This window comes from Styela clava, chromosome 11, assembly GCF_964204865.1.
Source record: "Styela clava chromosome 11, kaStyClav1.hap1.2, whole genome shotgun sequence".
NCBI classification, from domain to species: Eukaryota; Metazoa; Chordata; class Ascidiacea; order Stolidobranchia; family Styelidae; genus Styela; species Styela clava.
The window spans coordinates 10,730,046-10,743,558 of record NC_135260.1 but is presented as its reverse complement, the minus strand read 5'-3'; the positions used below and the strand labels follow the sequence as shown (position 1 = coordinate 10,743,558).

Here is a 13,513-nt window from a genome sequence, read left to right as displayed (position 1 = left end):
TATTTTCGTAAAATTCTCACTTCTTTAATCACCATTTAAAGTCTGAAATCCTGACTCGGGTGAAATCAAATTTTCACTGTCAAGCCTATTTTATTCACTCTATGCTTATCTTTCCAGGAAAACTTGAAGTCAGATACAGGATGTGAACTATGTGAAGTTGTCGTCAAACAGCTTGACAGTTATCTTACAGAAGATGCAACACAGGTTGTTCGTCTTTTTATATATATTTTTTTTTCAACATAACTGACAGCCACAGTTCGTCTTTTTTATATATTTTCCAACAGCATATAACATAACTGACTGTTTGTTTATGTACTCCACGATTCTCAATTTTTTAAATGTTCCATTTTGGCAGTATAATGTATCATAGATGTCTGTCCTACATAATTATTTATCGATCTTAAGATCGGTAAGTATGTTGATTGATAAGTATTTGTCTGTCTGTCTGTTTGTTTGTCTGTTAGATGAACGCGATATCTCAAGAAGGCGAATCTTGGTTGATATCGGTTGAATCTGCTCCAAATTTTGCATGTGTATTCATCATATCCCGGACCAGAAGCCTATTGATTTTGGATGAATTATGTCGTATAATTAGCGAGTTATTGATTAATTAGTGATGGGACACGTGGTGGCACTATGGAGTCATGGATCGAAACCGCAGTTTCGATCGATAAGTCTTCGGTCTTCGACCGATATTCTCGTTTAATTGTTGCCAAAAATGGATGGCATGTATGTTATATACCAGTGGTTCTCAAACTTTAAAAACTTGTGTCCTTTCCATCTGACAATCAACACCTTTTTGCTTCTAACATAAAAAGCGAACTAATGAAAGCAAAAAAATAGATGCGGTACATTCAAAGAACTAACCAATCACAAGCCCTTCACTTTAAATTAATGTAGATGTGGTCATTGGATAGGCAATAATATATTTTGTCTGATGTATTTTCATATTTTAATCTTAATGTAAATTCTTTTGCATTGTAGGCAAAATTCATTGAAGTATTTGAAAAAGTTTGTGCCGATCTACCAGAATCAGACAGAGCACAATGTAAAAACTTTGTGGAAACTTATACTCCTACACTTCTGGATTTGCTTGTACAAGAACTAGCTCCAAATGAGATCTGTGCTCTTATTAAACTTTGTAATAGTGAGACTACAGTAGCAAAGGTATGTTTTCATTTGGATTTCCCGCTCAACTATCATGATTGCTGTTCATGTTTTGTGAAATTTGTTGAAATGTAAATGCATTCACTCTTTCACTCAGTCTCTGAACAATCTAGAGAACAGGTGATCACTGATATGTAAGGATATACCATTTTATAACGACAGGATTGTTCTTTTTTTACCCAATTTTTATACATGTAGTATCATCGACCCCTCAATATCATTCTTTGGACCCCTGGGTGTCCATGAACCCCTGTTTGTGAATCACTGCACTAGGTCATTGCAACCACGAAAAAAACGTTGAAAAGACATCAGCTTTTTGTAATTGGTCTTTAATTTAAAATTAACTTGAAAAAATGTGATAACTCTTCATATTCCTTGATATTTGTTGAAAACTCCCCAAATACCTGATGTTGTGTTGCAATTTCAAACCCCTTGATTCCGGTGTGGTATAAAAATTTTAAACGAAATCTAAAAATGTATTTGAAACGTTTTCAATAGTTTTGCACTCTGGATATAATTGTTTCAAGTCAGGAGTCGGAAGTAATTTAACGTTGACTGTTTAGTCTTACTTATGGGACTTGCTTTGCTCAGGCAAAATTGTTGAAAAATAGGACAGTATATCAATTAATATTATTTGCAGATTGCACACCAAACTGTCAAAGGTGAAGTAGAATGCGAAGTCTGCACTCTTGTCATTTCGGAAGCTCAAAAGATGCTTGAAGATGATGCAACTGAGGTGGGTTGATGTTTAAAATTTGTTTACCCAACTGAAAAAGCCTATCTCTTCAATGTTATTCCTTTTTAACTGTCTTCTTGAATAGCTCATGAATGCCACCAGGTATTGCGGGCCAAAATTGAGGTTGCAAGTCATTGGCGGGCCGCACATATTTTTAGAAAGTTGAAAAACCGAACGGATGGTACTTTTTATAACTAAAATCAAGCAGTGATACATCTCTGCAATAAAATATAGATTTATTGGACACATAGTGGACATAACGATCGTTTCGAAATTTTGTTGTTATTGTTATTATTTGTCTCCATCATTTTTAAAAAAATCGCTTTTCTCTTCGAATACTGAACCAATTGCTTTGAAATTTTGAGTGGTTGAAGTTAAAATTTTTCCCCAGAAGGCTATTACTTTTATTCATTTTAAATATTTCTGTTAGCTCTGAGATTTGTTTTTGTTTGCTATGACGTCATTAAACGTTCTGCGGACATCTGACGCCATTTTGTATCCTACTGTACTGCTTCGCTTGGTGTGAATATATTTGTAGACTGTGATCTGACGGTACGGTAAACCGTACTGTACTGCGAACAGACGTGTCCATATATTTGGGCGTAGCTCTCTTGTTTCCTCATTGCATCTCATAAAATTCCATTTGAATATTTTCAGCGCCATTGAACCCTTTGCACTTATCATCAATTTTTCTGCGTTTTGTTGCCCATTTGCTTAATTATAATTAAATTATATGCTCATTAAACGAGTAATTGTGAAATATATAAATAATTGTTAGGTTAAAATATAATTTAGTCTAAAGAATATATTTGTCAAAACGAATGTTTTGTTACTATAATTTAGTGAAGCGTCGCGGGCCGGATTATAGTGCTCCGCGGGTCGTAGGTTGCCGACCTCTGGTCTAGTGCTTTAACCACTAGGCCGGGGTGGTTCACGGTTGTCTGCTCCGCGGGCCACAAAATTATTTTTGCATTGTTCGCGGGCCACAATAGTGCCAAGAATAGGTAAACAGTGCAATACAAAACAAACACTTTTATTGTACAAACACATAGTTATCAGGCATAGCCATTCTAGGCTAATAGAATCAGCATTCGATTTTTAGTTTTCTATGATACCTATATTGTTAGCATATATTCCCGACAACAAAGTTAGTAAGCCAGATAACAATTTAGACTGCCAAGCACATAATTCAACTTCACTAGTTGCCCCAGCTATCCGTAACACAATTTATTTCAGTGACATTAGTGATGACAATATGTCAAAAGATTTTTCTGATCAATTTTATGACGAAACAACACGAAATGCGATTTTTCGATTACACTCCGAATGTCACGCGGGCCACAGATAATGAAGCAGCGGGCCACATGTGGCCCGCGGGCCTGGGTTTGGACCACTCTGCACTAGGCCATCCGCTAGCATATAGAAATCCAAACTGATTATTTTTTTCATCAGGCCGAAATTGTAAACGAATTGAACAAGGCATGTCAAATACTTCCTGAAAAAGACAGGGATGAATGTGCAAGTTTTGTTGATGCATACGCAAAAGAAATACTTGATCTTCTTGCTCAAAAATTGGATGCTAAAACTATATGCACTGAAATTAAACTTTGTGCTGCCTCAATGAAAAAGGTTTGGAAAGTTCTGTTTGTTTTGTATCATGTTATTTTTACCAAAACTCGTCGAGATGATTATTATATAGATCAGCACGGCGTCCCGAAAGGGGGACGTGGACAATTTTTTGAGGGGGCGTGAAGCTGATTAAAAATAAAAATATTTGTTATTTTTGATTTTGCCTGCCTTAATTCGGATATTTACATTTTTTTATAATGGATATTTACGTCCCATCCACATATTTTCAACGTGTTTTTCGAATACAATACATTTTAGCCTGTTTTCCAAGATTTTGCCATTTATCAGTTTTAGTTGTGAAAATATCTTAGGATGTATTCAATAATCCATATCTGTAATATTTATTTAAAAATTTATTCGCAATAATAAGTTATATCCATAAATTTCAACTTGAATTAAAATGCACAATACATATCAAAAAAATATTTACAGACTGAGCGAGAGAATGTCAAAGGTGAAGTTGAATGTGAATTCTGCACTCTCGTCATATCTGAAGCTCAGAAACTTCTTGAAGATGATGCAACTGAGGTTTTTTTTCATTTTTACGTCAATACTGATTCACAATAGTGTAGTGTAATATAGTCTCGTCACCCATCTCTTGCATCTGGTTCTTGCTTGCCGTCCAAAACTTGTTGGCCCCTTCGGTGAATGCAATTCTGAATGGGCTTCTATACCAAGATACTTTGCGCGAAAGGAAGAGAAATTATATTATGCTGTCATAAACATTGTTACAGCCCTATTGTCAATATATGCATTCTGGTTTTATTATCACTGAAATGCTGGTATGTTTCATCTTTAGTGGGGCATCGAAAAAAATAGGGTGGATCACTTTATGACCCACGGGTCAGTGGTTCGCTATCACTGACCTATCGGTTAAGCTGCTGTGTTCACGTCGCAAGTTGAAGAGATATGGTTTGATCTCTATGCCCCACCCAACTCACTCAAGGTGTAATAAATTTGGTAACCAAGCATTGTTTGATGAAGACTTGAGAACATATTAATAAGTGTAAATCACAGTATTATTCATTTCTTTAGTTCAGTTATCAACTAGAAATTCTGAAATTCCTGTTTTATTTTTTTTACAAAAACACAGCAAGAAATTCTTGACGCAATCGGCAAAGTTTGTCCAATGCTGAAAAAATATGAAGACGATTGTAATACCTTTGTACATGAATATGGACCTACCCTTCTGAAATTGTTAGCAAAAGAATTGAGCCCATCTGAAATATGCACTGAAGTCAAGTTATGCGTTTCCAAGACGATTGAGGTAAGTAAACACTGAATAAATCAGGATGACCATTTACGCAAAATAGCTACCGGTATGTATTGCATAGGGCAGTGGTATGCAAACTGATATTTTACTTTTTCATGCCAAGGAGCTAGCTATGTGTTTTTTCACTGTCAATCACTGCAACTGATCTACCCTGTAATTGTTTAGATTATTTCACTTTATTTAATACATCTGTGATGGCCAAAACAATGTGTTTATAAATTCCCTTTGCAATCTGAAAAAAAATTTAAAACTTTATGGACACCCTATGAAAACCTCATCTCGTTGTCTAAATTTGACTTTTCTCATAAACGATGATAATATTCTTATTTATTTTTTATTTAGGAATCAGTAACATCTGCGGCTGAATGTGAAGTTTGCACATTGATTGCCACTGAATTAGACAAAGTATTATCAGAAGAATCTACTCAGGTTTGTTTTATATAAGATTATTTCACCAAGCTAATGTTATTGTAATTAAAATCCATTATGGAAGATAAGATGACTACAAATTTTAGCAAAGCCTTTTTCGTTGTGTGATGTAAAAGTGTCCCATATAAAACATACACCTTACATATCAAATTTTTGATTGTATTTTTATGTTAATCTTCAAACAGGCGGAAATTGAAGCAGCATTGAAAGAAGTTTGTGATGTTTTACCTGATTCTGTCAAAGACACTTGTAATGGACTCGTAACACAATATGGCACAGAAATTGTCAATCTTCTTGTTGAAGAATTTAAACCTGATATGATCTGTGTTCAATTGGAATTATGTCAATCGACCAAAGAAATTTTGAAGGTTAGATTTTTAATAATAATATGTACAAAATGTTTTAAAATAACTGTACATCCAAATTTGGTTGAGTAATTACCATAATCAGCAATTATTTTGGTAAAACGATCGATTTTAACTCATATAAATATGAGGACCTTTAATCGTGATAGACATCGTCTGGTAAAAAGAGAACTTTTGTTTTAGCAAGAACAATGATTTTCCAAAAGTCTCTTTTGTGTCCAGAAGATGTCTAAGTAAAAAGAGAATTTTGGTTTTAGCAACAACAATGATTTTCCAAAATTCTCTTTTATGTCAAGAAAAAATCAATTAGTTGTTGTAGTACAGTGGTTCTCAAAATTCTTAAGTCGCGCCCGGCGGCGAAAGTATGTTTTATTAAAAAAACACGTTGAAAATACGTGGATGGAATCACATTTTTTAAACAAATAAGAAATGTATATATCCAAAATAGGACGAGCAGATGAAATCTAACAAATATTCATACTTTTAATTAGCTTCACGCCTTTATGGTCACGACATTCTGATTTCTAAATTTTATTTTATTTTAGTATTAGTTTCTCAAAAAAATCTTATTATTTTGTTGGCTGTGACATGCTGTATTTTATGATTTACTAATTTGTTGTTGTTGAAACCGTTGGTCGGCTGTCGCTTTTATATTTTCTCTATTTTATTCAAATTTTGACTTGTTTTTTCAATTGTGTCACCATGTCAGTTTTGACATTTGATAACCCAAGCAAGTTATTGACCAATGACATTAGTTTACAGTGGCAATAACACCTTCATGTTCTTTAGTTTTTCTTTTATGGGCTATTTAATCTTAGTAACAGTAAATGTGAATTATGGAATTCAGAATTCTCAAACTCATTTCAGGTGGAATCCATAACATCTTCTGCTGAATGTGAAGTTTGTACATTGATTGCCACTGAATTAGACAAAGTATTATCAGAAGAATCTACTCAGGTTTGTTTTATGTTTCAAATTTTGAAGTAATATTAAATTAATTCGATAATTTATTGTTATTCAGCCTAGGAATTTGGTTTAAATAAAGCCACCCATGAATATAAAATTTCAATCTTGTGATCTTCTTTGTTTTTGCAGTAATTCTTTATCACATTTCTTTAAAAACAGGAAGAAATTGAAGCAGCATTAAAAGAAGTTTGTGATGTTTTACCTGATTCTGTCAAAGACACTTGTAATGGACTCGTAACACAATATGGAACAGAAATTGTCAATCTTCTTGTTGAAGAATTTAAACCTGATATGATCTGTGTTCAATTGGACTTATGTCAATCGACGAAAGAAAATTTAAAGGTTAGTTTTTTAATAATAATATGTACAGAATGTTTTTAAATAACTGTACATTCAAATTTGGTTGAGTAATTACCATAATCAGCAATTATTTTGTTAAAACGATCTATTTTAACTCATATGAATATGAAGACTTTTAATTGTGATGGACACGTCTGGTAAAAAAATATTTTTGGTTTTAACGACAACAATGATTTTCCAAAAGTCTCTTTATTGTCCGAAAAAATCAAATAGTTGTTTTAGTACAGTGGTTCTCAAACTTCTTAGGTCACGCCCGGCGGCGAGAGTATGTTTTGTTCAAAAAACACGTTGAAAATACGTGGATGGAATCACATTTTTTAAACGAATAAGAAATGTAAATATCCAAAATAGGACGGGCACGATGAAATCTAACAAATATTTTTATTTTTAATTACCGGTAGCTTCACGCCCCCTCAAAATTGCCTACGCCCCACTGCTTTAGCCACTATTCTAGTAAGAGCTACAACCACTTTAAGGTATTCGATAGTATAAAATAAATCAGTGTTGTTTTCAAGTTTTCTTGCAAAATTCATGAATAACTGGCGATGTATTTGAGTAATCAGTAAGACAATTGGAAATTATGGTCACGACATTTTGAATTCTAAACTTTATTAAATTTAGTATTAGTTTTTCAAAAAAATCTTATTATTTTGTTGGCTGTGACATGCTGGATTTATTGATATACTAATTTATTCTAATGATTTGGTTTCTGCGAGACTAACTACTTATCCTTCTTCTATGCTTTTGTGTCGGCGGATCCTGATGCATATAGTGCAAGGATGCTGTAGCAAGAGTAAAGATAACTATCCTAAGTGATTCAAGAGTCTTGCTGCACACTAACACAAATATATTTCTGTAACGTTTCGTCTGACCAAGGTCAGACTTCTTCAGACATACATAGTTCAACTACTGAAGTTGAATGTAGTTGAATTATGTATGTCTGAAGAAGTCACTTAGGATACTAATTTGTTGTTTCTGAGAACGGTTGGTCGGCTGTCGCTTTTATATTTTCTCCATTTTAATCCCTTTTTTTTTTTTAATTGTGTCACCATGTCAGAGTTTTGACAATTGATAACCCAATCAAGTTATTGACCAATTACATTAGTTTTCAGTGGCAATAAAACCTTCATATCCTTTCATGAGCTATTTAATCTTAGTAACGGTAAATGTGAATTATGGAATTCAGAATTCTCAAACTCATTCCAGGTGGAATCCATAACATCTTCTGCTGAATGTGAAGTTTGTACATTGATTGCCACTGAATTAGACAAAGTATTATCAGAAGAATCTACTCAGGTTTGTTTTTTGTTTGAAATTTTGAAGTAATATTAAATCAATCCGATAATTTATTGTTATTCAGCCTAGGAATTTTGTTTAAATTAAGAATGAATGAATGAATATAAAATTGCAATCTTGTGATCTTCTTTGTTTTTGCAGTAATGCATTATCTCATTTCTTTATAAACAGGAGGAAATTGAAGCTGCATTGAAAGAAGTTTGCAATGTTTTACCTGATTCTGTCAAAGACACTTGTAATGGACTCGTAACACAATATGGAACAGAAATTGTCAATCTTCTTGTTGAAGAATTTAAACCTGATATGATCTGTGTTCAGTTGGACTTATGTCAATCGACGAAAGAAATTTTAAAGGTTGGATTTTTAATAATAATTTGTACAAAATGTTTTTAAATAACTGTACATCCAAATTTAGTTGAGTAATTAACATAATCAGCAATTATGTTGGTAAAATGATCGATTTTAACTCATATAAGTATGAGGACCTTTAATCGTGATAGACATCGTCCGGTAAAAAGAGATTTTTGGTTTTAACAACAACAATGATTTTCCAAAAGTCTCTTTTGTGTCCAGAACAAATCAATTAGTTGTTTTAGTATAGTGGTTCTCAAACTTCCTAAGTCGTGCCCGGCGGCGAATATATGTTTTATTCAAAAAACACGTTGAAAATACGTGGATGGAATCACATTTTTTAAACAAATAAGAAATTAAATATCCAAAGTAGGACGGGCAGATGAAATCTAACAAATAATTATATTTTTAATTAGCTTCACGCTCCCTCAAAAAATTGTCTATGCCCCACTGTTTTAGAGCCACTCTTCTAGTAAGAACTACAACCGCATTAAGGTATTCGATAGTATTAAATAAATCAGTGTTGTTTTCAAGTTTTCTTGCAAAATTAATGAATAACTGGCGATGTATTTGAGATTTGAGTAATCAGTAAGACAATTGGAAATTATGGTCACAACATTCTGAATTCTAAACTTTATTTTATTTTAGTATTAGTTTCTCAACAAAATCTTATTATTTTGTTGGCTGTGACATGCTGGATTTAATGATTTACTAATTTGTTGTTGTTGAAAACGTTGGTTGGCTGTTGCTTTTATATTTTCTCCATTTTAGCCAAATTTTGACTTTTTTTTCAAAATTGTGTCACCATCAGTGGCGCAACCAGCGGGGGGGTTACGGGGGTCATGTCCCCCCCGTTTGAAATTCGTTTTTTTTTATTATTGTTCTACGTTCAAACAACGTCGTTCTACGGTCATAACAATCCGGTGAAAACTACTTTTTTCCAGTGTATTATCACCTCGACGTAATTTAACACCGCCCGACTTCAATCATACCTTTTTACAGTTAGTTACGTAATAATCGCTATCCCCGCATATATGTTTGTATTCGAAAATGAGATATGTTACCTCAAAAAAGTAGAGATCAGGCGCTGTCGATGCGAATTAAAAGCGACAATAGCATAATGCTATCTCTCTCTCTTGTGACGAATACTCTCGTGCTTCATCATCTTGACGCAATGTAACGCCGCCCGTCTTCATGTTATAATAATGCAGTAGAAACTCTGAAAATCTGGATACGAAAATTATTTTCGGGAAAATATTGCTTCGATTAACCTAAGATTTTCTACATATGAAAGGCCGAAAACCGAAAACGCCGTACACATCCTACCGCCCCCGTCCACATTCTGATTTAAAAACATTTCACAATTATTTCATTTTTTATCGCAATCGAAAGCAGCCGTCGAGGACGTTTTTGGTTGAAAATTTTTTACATTTGTTATCGTATATTTCAATTTAGTCAAGATATGTTGTGCGCCTCGGCAATAAACTTAAAAGCAAATCCTGCCCTAATTAATTGTTTTCATCCTCAGTTTCGATAGTTATCGAATTTCTTGCAATCTACAAAATACCTTCTAAATATTATTTGGTTTCTATCGGAGATTTTATCGTTATCCCGACGTCGTTGATAACAATATCGTTCATTTTAAGTTGGATGTATTGGTTTATAATGAAAAAATTTTAACACACAACATGAAAAATTTATTTCAACGCCGACTCAAAAAGTAAAACACGTTTTTCCATCTTTATTCTCCATTATTGACGGACGGAAATTTGGGAATCGGGTTTAATTAATTTGATTATGATGACGATGGTAAACAAAAGTACACAAACATACCATACCGTTCTTAGTTTTTAGTCGTTATTTCTCTGTCCTTTCTTCTTTCTATGTGAATACTAAGACCATAAAACGCGTTTTATTTTTGAACTCTGCGCTGATTTGAATATTTCATGTCGGCTGTTATGTATTTTTGTTTGTAAATGAATACCGCTAACTTAAACTGAACCGTGTTGTCATCAACGCCGGATGCCGACGAAATCCGCGATAGATATTAAATTCTATTTAAGAGCTATTTTATACGTGCTAAATTACAAGAAATGAAAAAATTTCCTGTTATGTTCGGTCACTATCGAAACTGAGGATGAAAACAACTAATTAAGACACAATTTGCCGAGGATGCCTAAACCATCTCGACTAAGTTAAAATACACGATAAGAAAATATTTTCAATCAAAAACGTCCTCGAAGTCTTATAAGTTCTTCAAGTCGGCGTTTATCGAAATTTTTTCATGTCAGCTGTAATATATTGCCGAACCACACATGGACGACGACGCTAGGATATGTGCGCCATATTCGGGATTATTATAAACACGAAAAAACAGTATTTGAAGTTTGCGATATTCGAATTTAAATTCGATTTAGACATCCCTGCATTAAATTAGTCAGTTTTTAGTTGAGTTTCCAAAAATTAGTTGTAAATCAATTATTTCAAATGTCATTATGTCTTCCGGTGAGCTTCAGTTTAGTTTCGAATTTTTCTGGGGTTAGGGTCGGGAAAAGGTCCATTCGCAAGAAGTGCATTTAGTTTTTAGTCTTGACGAATTCACCTAACGAGCAAGGCGCGGCACGAGGGAAACACTGGAATTTATTGAAGCCGTGTTTCACTATCCACGAGGCGCAAAGCGAGGGAAACGTTGAAAATAATTAACAGCTTTTCGTTAGCAATTCGCTGGAATGTAATGAACGGCGTTTTGCTACCCACGAGGTGCAAGACATAGCGAAGCGCAGTTAATGAACGAGTGCAAGGTAAGCGAAACGCTGGGATTTAATCGATGGCGTTTCCCTTTTAACCACGAGCAATTTATCGTGTTTCAGCAGGGCGACACCTAGTGGCGTTGCGACTTACGTCATGGTTGCACTGTGTAAATTCCGGTCGGACCCCCCCGTTGAAAACGGCCTGGTTGCGCCACTGGTCACCATGTCAGAGTTTTGACAATTGATTACCCAGGCAAGTTATTGGACAATGACATTAGTTTACAGTGGCAATACCACCTTCATATCTTGATTTTTTTTTTTGTTGGCTGTTTAATCTTAGTACCGGTGAAGGTGGATTATGGAATTTAGAATTCTCAAACTCATTTCAGGTGGAATCCATAACATCTTCTGCTGAATGTGAAGTTTGTACATTGATTGCCACTGAATTAGACAAAGTATTATCAGAAGAATCTACTCAGGTTTGTTTTATGTTTGAATTTTTTGAAGAACTAATAAATAAATCCGATAATTTATTGTTATTCAGCCTAGGAATTTTGTTTAACTAAAGCCACCTATGAATATAAAATTACAATCTTGTGATCTTCTTTGTTTTTGCAGTAATGCATTATCGCATTTCTTTAAACAGGAGGAAATTGAAGCTGCATTGAAAGAAGTTTGCAATGTTTTACCTGATTCTGTCAAAGACACTTGTAATGGACTCGTAACACAATATGGAACAGAAATTGTCAATCTTCTTGTTGAAGAATTTAAACCTGGTATGATCTGTGTTCAATTGGACTTATGTCAATCGACGAAAGAAATTTTAAAGGTTAGATTTTTAATAATAATATGTACAAAATGTTTTTAAATAACTGTACATCCAAATTTGGTTGAGTAATTACCATAATCAGCAATTATTTTGGTAAAACGATCGATTTTATCTCATATAAATAGGAGGACCTTTAATCGTGATAGACATCGTCTGGTAAAAAGAGAATTTTGGTTTTAGCAAGAACAATGATTTTCCAAAAGTCTCTTTTGTGTCCAGAAGATGTCTAGGTAAAAAGAGATTTTTGGTTTTAGCAAGAACAATGATTTTCCAAAAGTCTCTTTTGTGTCCAGAAGATGTCTAGGTAAAAAGAAATTTTTTGATTTTATCAAGAACAATGATTTTCCAAAAGTCTCTTTTGTGTCCAGAAAAAATCAATTAGTTGTTTTAGTACAAGGGTTCTCAAACTTCTTAAGTCACCCCCGGCTGCAAAAGTATGTTTTATTCAAAATTAACGTTGAAAATACATGGATGGAATCACATTTTTTAAACAAATAAGAAATGTATATATCCAAAGTAGGACAGGCAGATGAAATCTAACAAATATTTATATTATTAATTAGCTTCACGCTCCCTCAAAAAATTGTCTATGCCCCACTGTTTTATAGCCACTCTTCTAGTAAGAGCTACAACCACATTAAGGTATTCGATAGTATTGAATAAATCAGTGTTGTTTTCAAGTTTTCTTGCAAAATTAATGAATAACTGGCGATGTATTTGAGATTTGAGTAATCAGTAAGACAATTGGAAATTATGGTCACGACATTCTGAATTCTAAACTTTATTTTATTTTAGTATTAGTTCTCCAAAAAAATCTTATTATTTTGTTGCCTGTGACATGCTGGATTTAATGATTTACTAATTTATTGTTGTTGAAAACGTTGGTCGGCTGTCACTTTTATATTTTCTCCATTTTAATCCTTTTTTTTTTTAAATTGTGTCACCATGTCAGAGTTTTGACAATTGATAACCCAATCAAGTTATTGACCAATGACATTAGTTTTCAGTGGCAATAAAACCTTCATATCCTTTCAGTTTTTTTTTTTTCATGAGCTATTTAATCTTAATAGCGGTAAATGTGAATTATGGAATTCAGAATTCTCAAACTCATTTCAGGTGGAATCCATAACATCTTCTGCTGAATGTGAAGTTTGTACATTGATTGCCACTGAATTAGACAATGTATTATCAGAAGAATCTACTCAGGTTTGTTTTATGTTTCAATTTTTGAAGTAATATTAAATTAATTCGATAATTTATTGTTATTCAGCCTAGGAATTTTGTTTAAATAAGCCACCCATGAATATAAAATTGCAATCTTGTGATCTTCTTTGTTTTTGCAGTAATTCATTATCACATTTC

At 33.4% G+C, this 13,513-nt stretch overlaps 1 protein-coding gene across 7 annotated transcripts in view; it reads left to right on the top strand.

Moving 5' to 3' along the window:
* LOC120347581 (uncharacterized) overlaps positions 1–13,513 on the top strand; it is a 79,805-nt gene that overhangs the window by 52,590 nt on the left and 13,702 nt on the right. For all 7 annotated transcript variants that reach the window (XM_078117781.1, XM_078117783.1, XM_078117779.1 and 4 more), the window contains 15 exons: positions 118–204; positions 985–1,167; positions 1,808–1,903; positions 3,356–3,532; positions 3,965–4,060; positions 4,626–4,799; positions 5,148–5,234; positions 5,420–5,602; positions 6,467–6,556; positions 6,725–6,907; positions 8,132–8,221; positions 8,393–8,575; positions 11,712–11,801; positions 11,969–12,151; positions 13,268–13,357. In XM_078117781.1, the coding sequence (XP_077973907.1) occupies positions 118–204; positions 985–1,167; positions 1,808–1,903; positions 3,356–3,532; positions 3,965–4,060; positions 4,626–4,799; positions 5,148–5,234; positions 5,420–5,602; positions 6,467–6,556; positions 6,725–6,907; positions 8,132–8,221; positions 8,393–8,575; positions 11,712–11,801; positions 11,969–12,151; positions 13,268–13,357 (1,992 nt within the window). The remainder of the gene's footprint in view (positions 1–117; positions 205–984; positions 1,168–1,807; positions 1,904–3,355; positions 3,533–3,964; positions 4,061–4,625; positions 4,800–5,147; positions 5,235–5,419; positions 5,603–6,466; positions 6,557–6,724; positions 6,908–8,131; positions 8,222–8,392; positions 8,576–11,711; positions 11,802–11,968; positions 12,152–13,267; positions 13,358–13,513) is intronic.